General features: G+C 47.5%; 2 protein-coding genes across 2 annotated transcripts in view; both read left to right on the top strand.

Annotated features, from left to right (window-relative positions):
• The first annotated feature begins 277 nt into the window (after window positions 1–277).
• Window positions 278–3,707, top strand: LOC121836311. The gene is made up of 2 exons (XM_042291172.1): window positions 278–358; window positions 3,042–3,707. The coding sequence occupies exon 2, from the start codon at window positions 3,045–3,047 to the stop codon at window positions 3,516–3,518; it is 474 nt and encodes a 157-aa protein (XP_042147106.1). The 5' UTR covers window positions 278–358; window positions 3,042–3,044; the 3' UTR covers window positions 3,519–3,707.
• Window positions 3,708–18,842: 15,135 nt separating this feature from the next.
• Window positions 18,843–19,406, top strand: part of LOC8026021 (lysosomal alpha-glucosidase-like) — a 78,011-nt gene continuing 77,447 nt past the window's right edge. The window contains exon 1 of the mRNA XM_042291174.1: window positions 18,843–18,854. Coding sequence (XP_042147108.1) covers window positions 18,843–18,854 — 12 coding nt within the window. The remainder of the gene's footprint in view (window positions 18,855–19,406) is intronic.

Genomic DNA, 19,406 nt, shown 5'->3' with positions numbered 1-19,406 from the left:
TCGCTTCGCGACCATCCTCTTCTACGTTGTGAGCAAGGGACGTTCTCTGCTCGGCACAGACGCCGTCCGTGATCTCAAGCTTATTTTGTCAGGGGTACAGCTGAAATGTTTTTATATTAATGCAGCTGACTCCCGATCGGCCGACCACGGACATGTGAAATCGGCTGACATCCCGCAGTCACCGCGCACCGCGGGTTCAACATCACAAGTTCCGAGCTCATCTGATGCTCCAAGTAGTCCACTCACACCATCATTTTACAAGACTTCAAGTCCTTCTGGTTCCGCTAGCGACCATTTCCCATCATCTTCAAGTGCTCCTTCTTCTGATACTTCAGAACAGAAATCAAAGTCTTCTTCGGTGAGTGATTTCTCCAAACTGCCACCTGGTTTCGAAGAATTTGAAGATCTTTTCAGTTCTGAGCTGGGACTGGTTAAAAATCACACTCATACCGTTACTGTACGGCACCATGTTCCACCCGTACAGTCAAAGCTCCGTCGTTTACCGCTTACTCTGCGTGATGCGGTCACAGCAGAGATTCTGAAACTTGAGCGACAAGGCGTCATCGAGCGCGTTAATGCCTCGGAGTGGGTTTCACCTATCGTCGTAGTAAAAAAGAAAGACGGCGGAATCCGGATGTGTGTTGATTTGAGAGCGCCGAATCGAGCTATCGTCGTTGACTCTTTTCCACTCCCACATATCGACGAGTTGTTAAACTCGCTTCGAGGAGCATCACATTTTTCAAAATTGGATTTAGCATCCGCCTACCATCAGGTCCGCCTCGACCCTAATAGTCGCGACCTCACCGCTTTCGTGACCCATGAGGGGCTTTTCCGTTTTAAACGTGTTTGTTTTGGATTAGCTTCCGCCCCTGCGGCTTTCCAACAAGTAATGTCCAAAATTCTCAAAGGCTGTCCAGGCGTCCAGTTCTATCTAGATGATGTCATTGTATATGGGTCAACCCAACAGGAGCACGATGATAACCTGCGAGACGTACTCAAAAGAATCGCTCAGGCAGGAATGAAATTAAATCGAAAAGCTGTTTTTAATGTTCATGAACTTTCTTTTTTGGGTCATCGTTTGTCTGCAGAAGGCATAGCACCCCTTCCGTCGAAGATAGACGCAGTCCTCAACTTTCCAGAGCCAACAGAACCTTCACAATTGAAGGCCTTTTTGGGTCTTGTAGAGTATTATAGTAAGTTTCTTCCACATTGTGCCACGGTCGTTGAACCCCTTCGTCGTCTTCTACGCAAGGGTGTATCTTATGTCTGGTCCCCTGATGTAGCTGTTAGTTTCAAAAATATCAAGTCCTGCATTCAGCAGGCACCAATACTCTCTATGTTCGACCCTACCATTCCTGTCATAGTCTCAACCGACGCCTCTAATTACGGTTTAGGGGCTGTTCTCCAACAACAACACGGACGACAGCTGAAAACCGTTGCGTTCGCGTCCCGTTCTCTCACGGAGGCTGAACGAAAGTATTCTACTGGCGAAAAGGAAGCTCTGGCAATACTGTGGGCTTGTGAAAAATGGCATGTTTATTTGTGGGGTCGGCAGTTCACCATCCGTACTGACCATCAAGCACTTGTCACCCTGATGACAACTCAAGGAACTGGCGTCCGGCCTCATCGTATCAGCCGTTGGGTTGCCAGACTTTTTAATTATAATTTTATCATGGAATTTCAGAAAGGCAGCAACAATCTCGTCGCAGACGCTTTGTCTCGCCTTCCAGTATCAGATACAGAGAACGGCATAGTTTTTAAAGAAGAGGTCGTTTCTATCATCTGTGCTTGCCTTAACCAGAAGGATTTCCAAGAAGCAACTGCTAGAGATCCCGTGCTCCCTCAAGTTATGACGTTTATTTCTTCATCATGGCCAGAGCATAACAAGCTGTCTTCAGAGCTGAAGTCATACTTTTCCGTTCGCGAGCAGCTTTCCGTGATCGATGGACTTCTCTTTCAAGGAGAGAAAATCGTAGTTCCATCTAGCCTTCGGAATCAAGTGATTGAGGTTGGTCACGAAACGCATCAAGGAATTTCGAGGACCACAAGCCTTATTAAAGAACTTTACTGGTGGCCTCACATCTCCATGCAAATTAAGGACTACGTACAGCATTGCACAGTCTGCCAAGCGACCGACAAGCCAGCTAAGTCATCTCCCGCGCCTCTGCAGCCGGTAGAGTTTCCATTACATCCTTGGACCAAGCTTGGCATAGATATCGTCGGCCCATTCGAGCAGGCACCTGCCAAGGAACGATTTTTCATCACTGTAGTGGATTACCACAGCAAATGGCCGGAAGTGGCAGCTGTCTCCAGTGTCACGACTGGTTCGGTCATCAGTTTCCTGAAGTCAATTTTTTCTCGTGAGGGACTACCCCAGGAGATTACCAGCGATAACGGACCTCAATTTACTTCAAGGGAATTTTCACAGTTCCTCGAGACAAATGGAATAAAACACACCAAATCTGCGTTATGCCACCCGCAAGCGAATGGTCAAGTGGAAAGATTTAACAAAGTTCTGAAATCTACTATTCAGTTGGCCCTTGTACAACAGCGTTCTATATACGACACAATCATTGAGTATCTTGGTGTATATAGAAGCACACGCCATACTGCCACGGGAGAAACCCCAGCTTTTCTCTTACATGGTCGCAATCATCGTACACGTTTGCACCTTCAAGGAAGGAATACCAATGAGCCTTCAATCCCACGGGTTGAAGTTCGACAGGGGTTACCGAATAGGGTCCAGGTATATCAGAAAAAAATGAAGCAGTACTCTGACTCACGCAGAGCCGTGAAGGTTCCATCTTTTGCACCTGGAGATTTTGTAAAGATTTTCAAGTCAAAACGAAAAGGCAAAATGCGACATAAATATTCAACTCCGCAGGAGATCCGTGAAAGGATTGGTCCGTCTACATACAAACTCGACGATGGAACAACGTGGAACGCTGAAAGGCTCACTCGAACAACGCTGCAGCCTTCGAAGAAGTATTCTTGGGTTCTAGAGGACAATATTTTCCCCCAATCTCCCTCACCCCTTGCAGTAAATGTTCCTGGCTGCCCTCCTCGTGGGGTTCCTGAGGTTCCTGGTTCAGCGGTTCCACGTACTCAGGTTCCTGGTGCCACTGGGTTCGGCTTCATGGCGCCAGATGTTCATGGTCGTGGCTCATCCCCGCCACGTGCTTCTCCGCCATGCATTGACGGAGCTGTTCGCCACCTTCTTGGGCCTGCAAACCCGACTCCTGTTTCATCTAATGGTCCAAGTTCTTCACTGCTTGGACTTGGGTACTGCAGCTCTTTGCCAGACTCCAGTTCAAGCGGCAGATCAGCACGGCCCTCCTCTGTGGACTCCGATGCAGGCGTTACGTCTCCAGTGCATGAGTCCCCAATTGATTCTGCGCCTGATTGTGTTTCGGGTGCTGGTCCTGAGCCCGAAGGTTCAGCTACGCCTAATACAATTGCCGCGTCCACCGCGGATGCTGTTTTTGGTGCACCATCATGCTCATCGCCACCACACCTGACTGCAAGCACGCCTACTGAATCGGGCTTCGCCACGCCTGTTTCAACACCTCTACCATTGACATTTCAAGTAGAAGGACGCCCAAGACGTCATATACGTTTACCAGAACGATTTAAAGACTATGTCATGAATATCTTGGACATGAGCCCATCATCCACATCTCATGAAATCATGGACATTTGAATCTTTGGACTAATTTTTTTTTCTTTTCTCGAAACTTTTGGTGCAGTGTGAAGAGCAATCTTTTTTTTTTCAAGAAGTAGTGGTATTTTTTCCCTTTCTTGTTTTTTTTTTTCTTTTGTGAAGGGAAGGAGATAACATGCTATGTGGCATTTTCCTCTTTTTTTTCTGTTTTTTTTTTCTGTCAAGGGAGGGAGAGAATATGTAGTATTTGTATATAGTCCATAATGCCGACACTGAGAAAGAAGCCGATGCCGCGCGTGAAATAAACAGGGCCGGGCACCCGCGCTCGGGGTGCTCGAGACTCAGAGACCATGACCAGCAGCCGGCGGGTGTCATTCCTTCTTTGAGCTTCAACGACGGGCCCCTGGCCGCCGCTTGATCAGAAATACTACAGAAGGCTGGCCACGATGTGATGATACTTGGTGCGATCAGTGGTGATCTTCCGAGTTGCGAACTGCGCTTCCACTTGTAGAAACCACAGATCGGGATCCGGAGGCCAGTACGGTGGGAGCTTGAGGGCGACGACGGAGACGCCTTCCGCAGGGGGCGCCGGGGTTGAGGAGTTGGCAGAAGCATTCTCTTCATCTTGATTCATCGCAGCGCTTGAGGTCGGCTTTTTAGTTTGTCCGGGTCACCAATGTTGATTCAAATAACGTTCTACTGAACTCGTTTTATTTTTCTGAGGGACTATACACAAGAATAATGACATTCAAACTACGAGGAATGTTCCTGCGTCCTAACCGGGCGCTGCACGCAAGCCGTCTGCCCTCTTCTCCTCTCTTGCCGTGGGTGCGACTTAAGTTGTTTCGTCTACCCTCACGGAGGTCTGGCCGTCTGGCCCGCAACCGGGCCCCCGAGCTGGTGTCGGGTATCCCCGGTGGGTGCTAGCCTCCTCCACGGCTCGAGGGAGCGTGTTGCGGGGAAGACGATGCTGTCGCTGCAAGCCTCTACAATGTAAAACGATGTAAAAACAGAACTCAATAGGGAGTTTTAGTAGACCGTGTTTCCCGCTCCGCTAGCCCTCCGCTACGAAGAAACCGCCAGTGCGCCTGCGCGCCGATGGCCTTGGCTGTAGAGTTCCGGGTAGCGGAGGGGCTCAGCGGAGCGGGAAACACGGTCTACTAAAACTCGCTAATGTTTATATATTCCAGAACTTCCATGTTGATATATTACACGTTAAGAATGTTATCAGGCCTCAAACGTTTCCCATTCAGTTACAGCGAATTGCAGTTTCTTAATATAAAATACAGATGGAGACAGGTGTTCAAGAACAACTTGATGTGCATTTTTTGTCGTGTGCCTTTTGGAACGCCAGATGAAAGGCAGAAAAAGCACCAGATGTCAGGGTGTCAGATGCCTGGATGCCCGCAGTGAGCGCGAGCCAGAGGTGCCAGAACAACAAGCGCGAGGCTGCGGGTGCACCACAGCTGCTTTTGCGCGCGTTATACTGTGCGCCGGTACCACGGTGTTACACATGCCTGACTCGATCTAAATGAAATAGGCGCCATGAAAGAGATTAAGCCATTTCGGATTCCGCCACGTATGCTAACCATCCCGCCACTGTGTTTGTCGGAATGGTTCGACTATATTTTGTATCAAAAACCACCTCGGTGGCTCTTAAGTGGCAATGATATTAAAACAAAACACAAAACATTAAAACGTCTCAGTGTCTCTGAGCCAACGCGCTGGCTCGTGAATCCATATTTGTGCTCGCAATCTGACAGAGGCCAATCTAAGATTTCGACTGCACATCAAAAAATCTCCAGTTAGTCAAAATAAACCTGCATTGTTTTTTAAGGGCGAAGCTTCTTAGGGGCTAGCCATGTCCATATGTTCGTCGCCGTCGGGTCACGAGCACGTGAGCACGTGCTCCCGTGCTTGTGTAGGGCAAAAAAGAAAGAACCGTATCTCCACGTGGTGAATAACGTTGATTGGGGCGAAGCTCTGGGTAGCTAAACTCGTCGAGCACAACTTTGTGTCCGAAAGTTGCGAACGCGCTAATTAAACTCTCGCGACGCTGACGTCAAGCCGAGCAAGGTGTCAATCATCCAAGCTCTCTCGGTGCTCAAATTCCAGCGAGAATGTAAAACACAAAGTCGTAGCGAGCTCCATCGAAGCGTGTGCGAGCATCACCCTGGTGCCAGCCGATTGAACGGCTGCATTGACATCTCGCCCGAGTGTCCCTACATTCCTACGCCGCGTTAGAGTCCATAGGGAGTTTTAGAATAACGTACGCAATTTTAGCGCACGCTAGCGCTAAATTTAGCGCTTGTATTAGCGCACGCGACGCAGGGGAGTTTTAGAATAGCGTTTCTCCGCCGCGACGCAAAAGCCGAAGCATCTCGCGCTTGCGACGCCACCAAGATACAGTCAAATTGTTATTTCACACACGAAATGAGGTAACTGTAAAAGAAAACGAGTTTTTTGGTCCAGAGTAGCATTTTAATTTGTTTAAACATGAGAACACGACGCGAGCGGTTGACCGGTCATCTCCGCTTGCGTCGCCTCGGCAAGAGAGGTCTCGTGTACTGACCTTCGCACATCGTTCCTTCGCCGTGAAATGTTCGCGCGTCGCAAGCATCAAGTTGCCGGTGATTACTACCAAACCGAGTACAATGTCGTCCTGTATTGAAAATTGCAGTCGCGAGGATGCCGCCGACGTCGCACTCACGACGCCGCCAAAGCAGCCGCCGACATAATCCTAGAAGCCGCCATTTTTTTTAACTCTTCTCGTCTTGGCTTTAGCCAACTTCTCATCACGAATCCTCCTTGGAGAAGCGCAAAGATTCTTTGCGCTTCTCCAAGGTGGATTCGTGATGAGAAGTTGGCTAAAGCCAAGACGAGCAGAGTTAAAAAAAGATGGCGGCTTCCAGGATTATGTCAGCGGCTGCTTTGGCGACGTCGTGAGTGCGACGTCGGCGGCATCCTCGGGGCTGCGATTTTCAATACGGGACGGCATTGTACTCGGTTTCCCAACGATCACCGACAGCTTGATGCTTGTGACGCGCGAACATTTCTCGGCGAAGGTACGATGTGCGAAGGTCAGTACTCGAGACCTCTCTTGCCGAGGCGACGTAAGCGGACACGACCGGACAACCGCTCGCGTCGCATTCTCACGTTTAAATAAATCTAAAATGATACTCTGGACCAGAAAACTTTTTTTTCTTAAGTTACAGCATTTAGTGTGTGAAATAAAAATTGTGACTGTGTCTTGGTGGCGTCGCAAGCGCGAGATGATTGGCCTTTTGCGTCGCGACCGGAGAAACGCTATTCTAAAACTCTTTCGCGTCGCGTGCGCTAATACAAGCGCTAAATTTAGAGCTAGCGTGCGCTAAAATTGCGTACGTTATTCTAAAACTCCCTAATGACTGGACACGAGAACTGCGTTAGCACTCGGCTTTGGCTCATAACAATCAATGTCTCGGCGGATACTCGAGGAGTGGCTCGTGTCCACCTACTGCGGTGATGAGAATAGCCGAACTCTAACAATGCCTGGAGCTAAACACAAGTTTTCTATTTTGCCAACCCCAACGCGTGGCTACGATTAACGTTGGCGGCATAGTATTCGGCTCGAGACCCAAATCGAATTTAGGGGAGGCGTGCTCTTGTTTATTCATGGCAAGGTGCACGAGAACTGGGAGGTTTACCAACTGCATCGGCATCTCCATACGACATGATGAAAAATCGCGCACAAAGAGACAATGACCAACGAGAAACAAAAGCAAATTGTTGTGTCCATGCGTATACAGCCGAAAGTCAGTCTGGCTTAATGGGCGTCTGGTGTCTCAGCTGTAGATCAGCAATTTAACCAGTGCGGTACGACCGCTAACCTGGGGTCTTTAACGTGCACCACGCAGTAGTGATACACAACCGCACGCCGGCACGACGCTGATCTAGATCGAAACGGGCAGGGGCGGGGAAAAAATTGGGTTGTGTGTGTGTTTATACAGCCTAGAACTTGGTCTGCCTCACAAGGGCGACGAGTCTCCCAGCTGTAGATGAGAAATTTAGCCAGTGCGGTACAGCCGCTAGCCTGGGGTCTTTAACGTGCATCACGCAGTAGTGATACACGACCGCACGCCGGTACGATGCTCATCCAGATCGAGACGGGCAGGGGTGGGGCTCGAACCCAGGATCCCTGGGTTCTGCAGCGCGAGCTTTCGCTCCACGTGCTCCGAGCTGGTGTGCGCTAGACCACTCGGCCACCGATCCCCCCCAGGGGCGGGGATTGAACCCAGGATACTGTGTTCTGCAGCGCGAGCATTCGCTCCACGTGCTCCGAGCTGGTGTGCGCGAGACTACTCAGCCACCGATTCCCCCGGCAAACGAGGAAGGAACACGGAACACAGTCAGCCGCGTACCCACAACTCTGGTATATTAAGTGAAGAAAGGAAAAATGAAGCACGATTCATGACAGGGGAGTCAAAAACAGCAAGGCACCCACTCTCTGCGACGCCATCAAGGAAACCGTCGTGGTTGAAACCACCAAAAAACAAGTAAAGCTCCATGACCCCACCCCCGAACTTCATCTGTTGAACCTCTGGGCCCGGCGGCTGAGAGCGCTACACCGCTACAGAAAAGGCCCGAAACATGCGAGAGCTCCGAGGGAGGTCACCCGAGCCACTATAGCAGCTCGCAAGTATGCGGAGCAGCTTAACCGGCAAATTGGTCTACGCGACCCACAGCATCCCACTGCATTTTCTGTAACGACCCCGTTACTCCTGTCGACCAGTACTACCTCCTTTGGGCTTGCCCAGAGTTGGAAGAGATTAGACGGAAGCACGTACTACCAGATGTCACCAGCCTAGAGGAATGGACTCATCCTGAGGGTCCTTCCGACAAATGTCGAGCTGCCATGACCTCTCTTTTGAATTTTATCCACAAGGTGGGGCCGACAGCCTATCTATCTATAAGTTCCCAAAGCCCCCTTCCCCGGCCTTGATCCAAGCCCATAAGTTACCGGTCCGATCCCCTCTGTTCCTTCCTTCAGGCCAATAAACGCTTTCTGAACTGAAGTGAACTGAACAGGAGGCATTGGCACCAGGGGGTCGACAGTTTAATCACAGTCAAATGTTCGCGAAAAATTCGGTAGTTCCAGACGTAGAAGACAAATTATATAACAACGAGTTGTCAGTCAGCGCGGTTCGTTTGAATTTTTCCTTTCTTTTTCGTGTGTAAGGGGTGAGTGTAGTGAGTGAGCTGACGTTCAGAAGTTTGTTTCCGGGAATATTTATTCAGTTAAATATCCTACACACCAAGAAATCATCAAGCGGAAACCCGCAGAGCGCTTCCGCGCTCGCAGCCCTCTCCTATCAAGTTACAACCAGAAAAAGTCATGGATCAATGTCAGCGGAATAATTCTCTGCCACTTCAGCAACCACTAAGCACCCAGGATCATGCATACTTGGCAGAACCAGGCAAGTATCCGGAGAATGAAATGGAGTTGAACCCCAGTGTTTCCTCATTACAAAACCAAATCACCCCTGCACAGCCTGAGCTGCACGGCAACATCGAAACTATGGATTATTCTTCAGACAAGGACATAGACAACGAAAGCAAATTCATCTTAGTGTCAAGAAAACGCCTCCGCAAACTGGAGACCAGTGGTGACTCATAAGAGGAACAACTATTGTCACCTCCACTTCAAAAAAACAGGTTTGATAGTCATCTTTATTCCAACAGATCCAACTGTCAATATTACTAAGCTCAATTCGACAAGGCTTACCAAGGCACTCGAAAAAAAATGCCAGGACTTTATCGTCTTGATTCGCTCCAATACGCGGCTCAATTTAATTGCAGTCGACACCAGAAATTAAGAAGCTACGACGTCTTTACTCAAGGTAACCTCTCTCTGCAAAGTGCAAGTGAAAGCTCATGAACCCGGTCCACGCTTGGCTGCGTCGGTGTCATCAGGGGTGTAGACAAAGATATCACTGACACGCAACTAAAAACTTAACTACGCGCTGATCCGGCGGCTATAATTCATGCGCGCAGACTGGGTAATTCTAGTGCAGTCAAAATTCAGTTTGCGTCAACTAAACTGCCTGCATATGCCCCAATATCTCGCGTCCACTATCAGGTATTTCCGTTCGAAGAGCGCTCTCTGCAATGCTCTAACTGTGGCCGATACGGTCACAAGACTGTAGCTTGCTTCAAAGAAGCAATGTGCAGTCGGTATGGCGGGAAACACAGTCGAAGCACCTGTGATACAGACGAGCCAAACCGCGTAAACTGCGGTAGCCACCTTGATGCTCTTGCTCTTAACTGCCCTAAGCGGGTCGAGCATAAACAACTCGTGGAGGCCCGTAAACAGAGCCTTATGCTATCATCCACGCGAACTGGTGGGGCAGCGCGATACGAAATGTCAAACAAGTATCAGTTGTTTCAAGAAGATCCCTCAGATGATGTTGCCATGTCAATCAATGATTCTCCCACAGGGGTCAGTCAAACTGTACCTAGCGTATAAAACACATAAACGCTCCTAAGCGTACGTACAGTGATTCCTCAAAAATAACCAACGTAAGGCTCGCTCATGACACTTCCAATGACATCAATCTTACGTCCCAACCACAAAGCACTGGCAAAGCGACAAAACAAAAAAAGCCCCGCAGAGAATTCACATGCACATAGAGGAATACACAGAAAATCCAGGACAGCTGAAGGAAAGGGGCCGGACGAATCATTCCTAAATTTAGCTCTAACCAAGATCATAAAAATTTTGTGCCAGTTTCTAAGTACTCAGGATTCCCAATGGGCCAGACTCCTAGAGAAAGGACTTGACTTCATTACACCTTTCCTGTCTACCTGGATCAGGTAAACTGCTTTGAAGAGACTTTAAGTGCGACAACAATATTTAAGTGGAATTGTAACGGTCTTCGATCGAAACCTTCAGAATTTAGGCAACTCGTTTGGAAGAATTGTTTTCCTCTATTGGCAATCTCCGAAGCTAACATTGGTGATGATGCAAATTTCAAAATTTCAGGCTACTCTTTTATCACCTCCAAAAGACTATCTGGAGGCACCCGATCTTTATTAGGAATACAAAAGGACCTCACTTATACAGACTATGATGTAACACCCACCGACACAAATGAATACGCATGTGCCATTGTCAAGAGCAAGTCACGTCACTTCACTGTTATCTCTTCGTACATTCAGACAACGACACCATTCGACTCTCAACGGCTAGAGCATAATGTATAGAACACCTCTGTGTTCCTCTATTATGTGGTGAATTCAATGCCCATAACGAAGTTTTGGGTAGTACTCGCAACGACAAGCGAGGAAGGCAAATCAATGACGTTGCAGGACGTCTAAATTTAGTCCTGCTGAACGATGGCACTCTAACCTTCTGCAGAGGAGAAACTATAAGCAGCGTCCTTGACTTAACATTTGTGTCAGCTGATTATGCAAAAAACGTAACCTGGCTAACTGATCTTGAGGCAAGGGGAAGTGATCACATACCCGTCCAGATTTTCGTCCGTGGTTTTGATAGCAATAAAAAATCACGCTTCGTTTTAGTAACTGATTGGGTGAAATCCTCTGGACTTTCAAAAAACTTAATTACAGCAGCTACCAGTAATGAACAACTAGCACATTCCATTACACATTGCCTCAAACAGGCCACACAAAACATAACTCTGCCTTACAATCGCACAGAATTTGACCTCGAATATGAAAGGTTGAGAGCAATTCGAAGACAAGCAGAAAAGAAAGCCAGACGCACGAAAAAGCGCGATGATGTTCGTAATGCACGCCGGGCCCAGAAGATGGTGCGAAAGCATTTAGACGCTCTAGGCAAACGACGATGGCGAAAAATTTGTGCCTCACTGGATGCAAAAAAAAAGTATCGTTCAACTATGGAGGGTAGTGCGAGGAATTTGAACTCCGGCTCAGCAACGTTATCCCTTCCGAGCGCTTGCATTACATCAAGGTATCTCCGACATTAAAATGGCTGAGGCATTCTGCCGCCTTATTGTGCAAACATCGTCCCATATAATAGATCCAAAAAACTATCCCAATTGTTTCCACGTTATCAAAACAACCTTCTTTAGACTTGCCATTCACACTTCAGGAACTATCCCACGCCCTGCAAGTTTCCGAAAAGAAATCATCTCCTGGTCCAGATTCTATAACCTATAGTGCACTCTTCCGTCTAAACGAGCACTCGAAGCGCAGACTTTTGGAATATAACGAATCCTTTAACACTGGTGTGCTTCCACGTGCATGGAGGCGAGGCCAGGTAACCCCCATTTTAAAACCCGGACGGTCACCAATTGATCTTGGATCATTTCGACCGATTGTTCTTACAAGCTGCGTATGTAAAATTATGGAGCGTATGATTCTGTCGAGGATGACATGGTACCTCGAGAAAGCAAGGTTGTGTCCTCAGGAGATGTCAGGATTTCAAACTGGACACTCTGCCACTGACAGTGTAATTGACCTCGTCAGTTCAGTTGAACAAGGTATTGGTGATCGGAAAACAATCTTAGCTATTTTTTTTAAACATTCAGAAGGCCTTCGATTCCGTGACACATCAGGCTATATTGACTTCAATGGCTGAACACGGTTTTGGTGGTAAGATATCTCGCTGGGTAAAAGACTATCTCAGTCACCGCAGTATTTTCCTGACCACTGTGGATGGCAACACGACTGAACATATCATAGAGCGGGGAGTCCCACAGGGGGGAGTCCTAAGCCCTACGCTCTTCAATATAACTCTTATTTCTCTACCAAAATACTACCCAAGGAAATTCGGTTCTCTATACGCAGATGACCTTTGTTTATGGTCCACAAACGCCAACCGTTACGTCAGTCAGAGAACGCTCCAGAGAGCTCTAGATGGAGTCAGCCATTACCTGCGAAACCGAGGTTTGGGCATATCACCTGAAAAGACGGTCGCATTGGCCTTTACAAGAATGTCTATGGAACGTTTCCCATTGATTCTTGCTGGGAATTGTTTATCCTATGTTCCCTCAACGAAATTCCTGGGATTTGTAATCGAGAAGAACTTAACTTGGACGCCACATATTAAGTACCTGAAAAACAAGCTTGGCTCTGCGTGCAACACCCTTCGTTACTTAACTAAAAGAACTTGGGGGAGGTCCTGCACACCCATGCTCAAACTCCACGAAGCCTGAACCAACAACCTAGTTCGATATAGCCTGCCCGTTTTGCACTCACTTTCAGTAACTAACACGAAAAGTATCGAAGCAGAAATCAACAAGTCTCTTGGTGTTCCTGGAAATACATCAGTAACCGGTATACTTGCTGAAGCAAGGGCTTTGCAAATATATATCATGAGCACGCAGGAAACTTTCGTATACATTTGCGCTACAAAGTCCGTCATAAGCATCACCATCTTCTTAACTTAACTCACACGCGACCATGCTCCGGGTTTGGTAAATCCATAAAACTATTATATCCAAAAATTCCACCATCAGCTGTATTTCTTGAAGCTCCACTATGCCCACCCTGGACGCTTTCGATTCCACAAATTGATTTCCATGTACCCGGTCTTGTTGACAAAAAAGTACAGCCGCAACCAGTAATAACACAGCAAGCATGTTTTGAACCACATCTATAACACATATTCTAATCATATACACGTATACACGGATGGCTTTGTATACGGTGACACATCGGCATCTGCAGTGGTGATACCAACGTTGGGTGAAATTCTTGCTTTCAAGATGCTGTTCAGGGTTTCCTCAATGACTGCTGAACTTCACGGACTAAAACAAGCACTACATCATATTGAAAATCAAATATCTCCCACCAAATGGGTGATCTTTACGGACTCACGTGCTGGATTACAGGCTCTGAAGCATTCTACTGTGAATTCTTCCAACCCTTGTTTGATCCTCGAAATCTTGGCTACCCATGCCACAGTTAAGAGTCGTCGACACGACGTGGTGTTCCAGTAGGTTCCACGCCATTCGGGACTACAAGGGAACGAAGCAGCAGATAAGGCGGCGGCACAAGGCCATCTGACAGGAGTAACAGGTGTAGTCCCATTTACCAAAAGCGACAGTCGAGCCCTTGTTCGACAACCTGGAAAGCAGGAATTCCAACAATTATGGCAATCACCGGCATATCATTAAAAACCGCTATATGCGATTGATCCTTTCCTCCACCATGCACTTTCATGTAACTTGCCAAGAAATTTTGAAACACTTCTACATAGCCTGCGCCTGAATGCCACACACACAAACATTCAAAGGCATAAATTCGGTCTCGTCACCAGCCTTAACTGTCAGCATTGCGGCGTGCCTGAGGACAACTGTCGTATCTTTTGTGAATGTGAGCTTTTCGATGAAGACAGGCAGATATTGATAAATAATATTCAAGAATTAGACAGCAAGTCCTTTAGCTTAGAGAGGGTCTTGGGTTCGTGGGACCCTCCGCGTCTTCAACAACAGGCTATAGCTGCATTCAAAATATTTCTTCAAAATACAGGGCTAATTGATAGTCTACAATACTATTTCCATTGTAAATACAGACTCTCGTGTTCGTAACTATCGATACGCGACAGACTGAACGTAGACTGCGATGACTGTATTACACTAAACTCAAGTGTGCTGAGTGAATAACTCTCCAGTGCCGTGCGTCATCAAGAGCTACATCCAGAGTCGTACTTCATTGAGTGCTCCCTCCAGAACTAAAACTCTCTCTCCCCTTTTCTTCACACTTCCCTCTCCCAAAGCAAAGTAGCCAGCCCCGAAAGTTTCAGGGCTAACCTCTTTGTTTTTCTTTTCGTTATTAAAAAAAAAGGCTAGCTGAACTAGAAAAAAACATACACATAAAGAAAAGACCATCAAAAATCAAATTTGCTGTTAATTGTTTATACAGCAGGAGGTTAGTCTGACAGAACATGGCGACATTGTTACCCACTGTAAATAAGCAATTTGGAGTCTTTAACGTGCACCACGCAGTAGTGATACAGGACTGCACACGGCACGATACTCATTCAGATCGAAACGGGCAGGGTCGGGAAAGACCATACGCACCTCTGGACTAACAACTAATTTTCTTAATCCTCCTTATTATACTACGAGCCCTACTTGAGGAAAATATTATCTTTTCCGCTTTTTTTGCTTCCTAATTCACCGGAAATTTTACCCCCAAAGAAATATTTTTTTTCTTTCTTGTACAGCACGAGAGAAGGTGCACTAATGCAGTCATCGTTTTTTTCCTTAATGGCAAAGGCCTCTAGGATTTCACGTCCCAGTTTTGTCTTGTTCCTTGCCACGATGTTCATGTCGTAGAACCGTGCTGAACATTGACACGCACGACAATGGGTTGGCAAATGTCCTCCTTCTGTCAGGGTTTTCATTGATGCAGAGTGCTCCCTCGTCCGATCGTTAAAGGGGCCCTGCAAGAACTTTTTACTGTTTTTTAATTTGCACCGAACCTGAGCGCACTGAACGTAGTAACTTAGTGAAACTTTTCTTTTCGCGAAATTCGCTTTATTTTAAAAGTTATAGGCAATTTAGAATTACAAAAACAAGCAAAAAATAACCTCCTTCATGACGTCGTAGGTCCTGGCTTGAGTGGCCGTGAACTAGAGGAGGTATAGTGAGCTCATCGAGCGCTCACGGCCGCCGCACACCGTGTCGACGGCGCGAGAGGGCGTCACTAAAGCATGTTCTGGATAGGCTGTATGCAGCGGGCAGCCAAAGCGGCTTTAATTGCATTTGCTGCGTGATTGAACACTAATTCGGCATGACACTTCATTGGCCACGAACGACAGCAAACACGGGTACAGATCAGGTCAGATTGGGAGCCACTTCGCGCTGCCATACCGCGAAACGGCCATACCGCAAGACAAAGCCTCTCGCCGAAGGCCTTCGAAACGCTCGGAGCCGGTCGGATCCTCCTGTCCATACGACTGCAGTGCCACCGCGTACATCCGGGATTTTTCCGTGTCGGCGCCTTATCCCACTACTCCTTTCTAGTATGCGCCGCCTTTTCCACCGCTTGGCGGCGGGTATGTTGACGGGTCATTCCTTGTTTCCGTACTTTATAAACTGCATTTCTTTCTTTTTTTCATATATAATAGTGAACAAAAACTACTTTTATAAATAATTGAAACGGTTCGCGCCTCTTATATTTTGTATTTCGACCAAAAAGAAGTTTTTAGAGGCTCTGACCAGTAGTAAGCCCAGGACCAAAGACGTCACATTTTGCGCGCTTTCGGTACCGCGGGTCGCCCTCGTCGGTGGAGGAGGTTTCCGCGTCGTCCGGTTAAAATATGACGCACTGATATTTAGTTACTCTCTCCGTGCCCGCTGGCTTGCCCGAGCCCCAAGAGACGTGGAAACCGCATAAAAGGTAGACGCTTAAATATGATTGCAGGGCCCCTTTAATGCATCGGCCACTTTGTCCGATGTAACTTCGGCCGCATGTCAACGGAATGTGGTACACAACCTCCTTTTCACACAGGGCGTATGGAGGCTTGTGAACTGTGCCACACGTCTTCTCGTTGTTACTTCGCCCTGGTTAACCCTGCGACACATGGAATAGGCCTTGTTTGGAGCCGAACACACCACCTGAACGCCTTGCCGTTCAGCAACTTTTTTAAACTTGTGGGTCATCCCGTGAACATAGGGCGCTACCACCACCGCATGTCGAATCTTTTCCTTTGTGGTTTTATCCGTGCACCCAAATCCATGCTTGATGGTCCTGCAGACCTGCTCGCAGATCGCTACCAGGAGCGATTTTAGGTAACCAGGAGCCCTATGTTGCGCTTTTTGGGCTTCCATGGCGACTAGGGAGAGGGAGTGACGTAGTGATGTAAGTGTGGATGAACGTATCTTAGCAACACCGCGTACTATTCGGCATACCGATTTCCGCTCACTTTTTTTTTTCTTCTACAGAAATTTGTCTTCAGCGACTCCACCAATCAACATCCAAAGAGCGTTGTTGACGTCACTTCCCTTTACCTGGCGGCCCTGGGAGTCCAAAAAGTGCAACATAGGGCCCCAGCTTCCTGCAATCTCGAGACCTGAGTTTTAAAATTTCGCTCGACTTGATGGTGACAGGTCTTCTTTAGGGCAAATACAAGGGTTGTTGTGGCGACCCCTCGTCTTACATTCTTAAAGTGTCCCGGGTCAAAAAGTAGAAAGCCTTTGCATGCCCTGCTGGCTTAATTGGTCTCTCCAGCAAACGTGCTTACCTTTGAATTCCAATGCCAGGTCCAGGAATCTGATGGAATAATTCACAGGGAATTCATGGGTGAATTTGATCCCCAAGCAGCTCTGTTCAAAGCATCGCATCACTGTGCTTTGGTACCTGTCCATTTTGTTATCTACCTTTGTGTTGCATAGAATTTAAAAAAAAAAAATCATCGACGTACCTGAAGATGTCTTCAATCCTTGTATCCTTCAATCTTTCTTGAATGACACTTAGGCAAGCCGCGAGGAAAACATCGCTGAGGTACGGAGCCACGCGTCATCCAGTGCACACTCCACTCCTTTGTACATATAAAGAATTCTCGTAGCGTGTGTCTGGCAAGGACCAATTCCCACCAGCGTGTGTCAGGCAAGGCCCTTCGTATATTGCATCCGTAACAAGCTGACTGTATCAGTGCACCATTTTTGAACCTGACAGAAAAAAAAAATTCTAGGCGTCTAGGAGATTGGTGCACGTGATTCAGGAAATTCGGTAGTTCCAAACGTAGAAGACATAGTATATAAAAACGAGTTGTCACAGTCAGCGCGGTTCTATTGAACTTTTCCTATCTTGTTCGTGTGTAAGGAGTGAGTGTGTCTTAGAATGGATGCTTGGGCGAGTTGGGTATTCATATTGTAGGATCGAGAAGCGCTACGGTGTGAGTGTGAGTGTGAGTTTGAGGGTGAGGGAATCTACTTAGCGCTTCTCCTACAATAAGAGTGAGTGTACTTTTGCAGTAGTGCTAAACTGTAGTAGTGCGCTGTATTGTGTGTTAATAAGAGCAGATAGTTCTGCGCCGCCGCGGATGGCGCTGAGGTATGAGGTCCATCCTCAGCGGCCACGGTGTCGATGGCGCGGCGTGCTCGCCTTTTTCGCGGTGTGGTGGTGAGGTGGTGGTGTGCGGCCAGTGGCTGGCCTCGTGTCTTTCTTTGGTGCTGTGTCGATCACTGGTGCCACCATCGTGCAAAAAAGTGAGCCTTTACCCGAAGAAGAAGAAGAATAAGGAAGAGAACACGGATTTACGGACTCTGGCGACTTGGTGGCGGCGTGGCGGTGGTGAGGTACAACAAGAAGCGGTGCGCGAGGGAATGCAGGACCACTGCTGAGAGAAACAACCGGAGCGGTCGGTTTCGGAGGGATCTCACACTTGTGCGCCATCTATCTCCGTGTGAGTTAAGCGCGCGTGGTGCGCCAAACATAATGTGGCCGCCACGTCGTACAGAGAGTTATCACGTAAATATGTTCCTTCCACCGTTGCTTACGCCTAAGGTGCCTACGACATTGAGGCACTCATCTTGGGCCCTTCCTCAGCGCTTTTGAATGAGTGGAACGTAAAAAGAAAGTTACCAGATGAGGACTGAATGCAGATGACTGATTTGTTTCAATGCCTAATATATTGAAGGGCCTTATGAGGAGCATGTATTTCTGGTCAAATGGCGGCCGTATTTTTTCCTGGAACATGAGCCTCAAGTGCCAAGCTGTTCAAGATTTATAGTTCAAGAGACTGACATCGCGGTGAATCAATTACACGTCAACAACTTAAACTTTGAGTTTTCTTTTTTTTTCTCTTTTTAGTTTAGCGGTTTTGCCGATTTCTCACTTTTGACTTTCACTTTTTTTCTAATTTAACCGCAAACTTAAACCACGCTCCCTCTGCCAGGAGGATCGTTGCTGCTTACGAGAACATCTGGCACTTACCAAAAAGAGGATCTAAAGCAAAAATAGAAGAAGAAAAAGAACTTCAGAAAGCGACAGCTGAGTTGCTGTTTCAGGCTCTCTGTCCCACGGAGTTTTGACGCAACCAGATGCACGCTCGTTTTCGGTGAAAGTCTTCGGAGTCATTCAGATGTCCTGCAACCAGAAAGATCACCGTGCTGAAGGATCCCCGTCATTGCAAAGATTGGCTACCAAGGTCTGACGGTTCCTGCATTGCTTGGTGTCTCTGGAGGATAGCTTTTGAAACTCCTGGATGGCATCATGGGTAAGTCGCTCAATTGAGACGCCCGGTTTGAGTCGCAGGAACTAGACTCATTGAGCAAGCTACGCTAAAGGTAGCTTATTTGGAGGTTCTAGTTGGGACCATAAAGGACCGGTTCCTGGGGGTTATTATTACTTATTGCCAGCTTTAAAGTATCGTTTGTATTCACTGAACGCCATATTTGAAGCGACTGCTTACAACGCATGCTCGGGATGAGTTTTTAGTTATCTCTCAAAGAAGAGAATCTTGACGGTGTGCAATGTGCGCGTTAGAAGCGTTGAAGAAGCCTTCCGTCACCACGTGCTCAGCTGCAGTGAGCTCAGCTTTGGCCGCTAGTGAATACATCCTGTAAATCCGGTGATCTAATACCCTAGTTACATTAGCGCTCTTAACTGGCATTATGCCAATGACAGTTGATTCAATCGCGATCGGCCGGAGTTACACGGCGGCTCCAACTCTCATCAAAACGCTAACGATCATTGAGTTCAACTGAGCTGGCCTACCTCGGTTATGCTCTATTACACCTTATAATGTAGCGCAGAAAAAGTGACAAGC

The sequence above is a fragment of the Ixodes scapularis genome, unplaced genomic scaffold, assembly GCF_016920785.2.
Source record: "Ixodes scapularis isolate PalLabHiFi unplaced genomic scaffold, ASM1692078v2 PGA_scaffold26__3_contigs__length_393636, whole genome shotgun sequence".
Taxonomy (NCBI): domain Eukaryota; kingdom Metazoa; phylum Arthropoda; class Arachnida; order Ixodida; family Ixodidae; genus Ixodes; species Ixodes scapularis.
The sequence above is the reverse complement of the archived record's forward strand: the minus strand, read 5'-3'. Positions and strand labels throughout refer to the sequence as shown.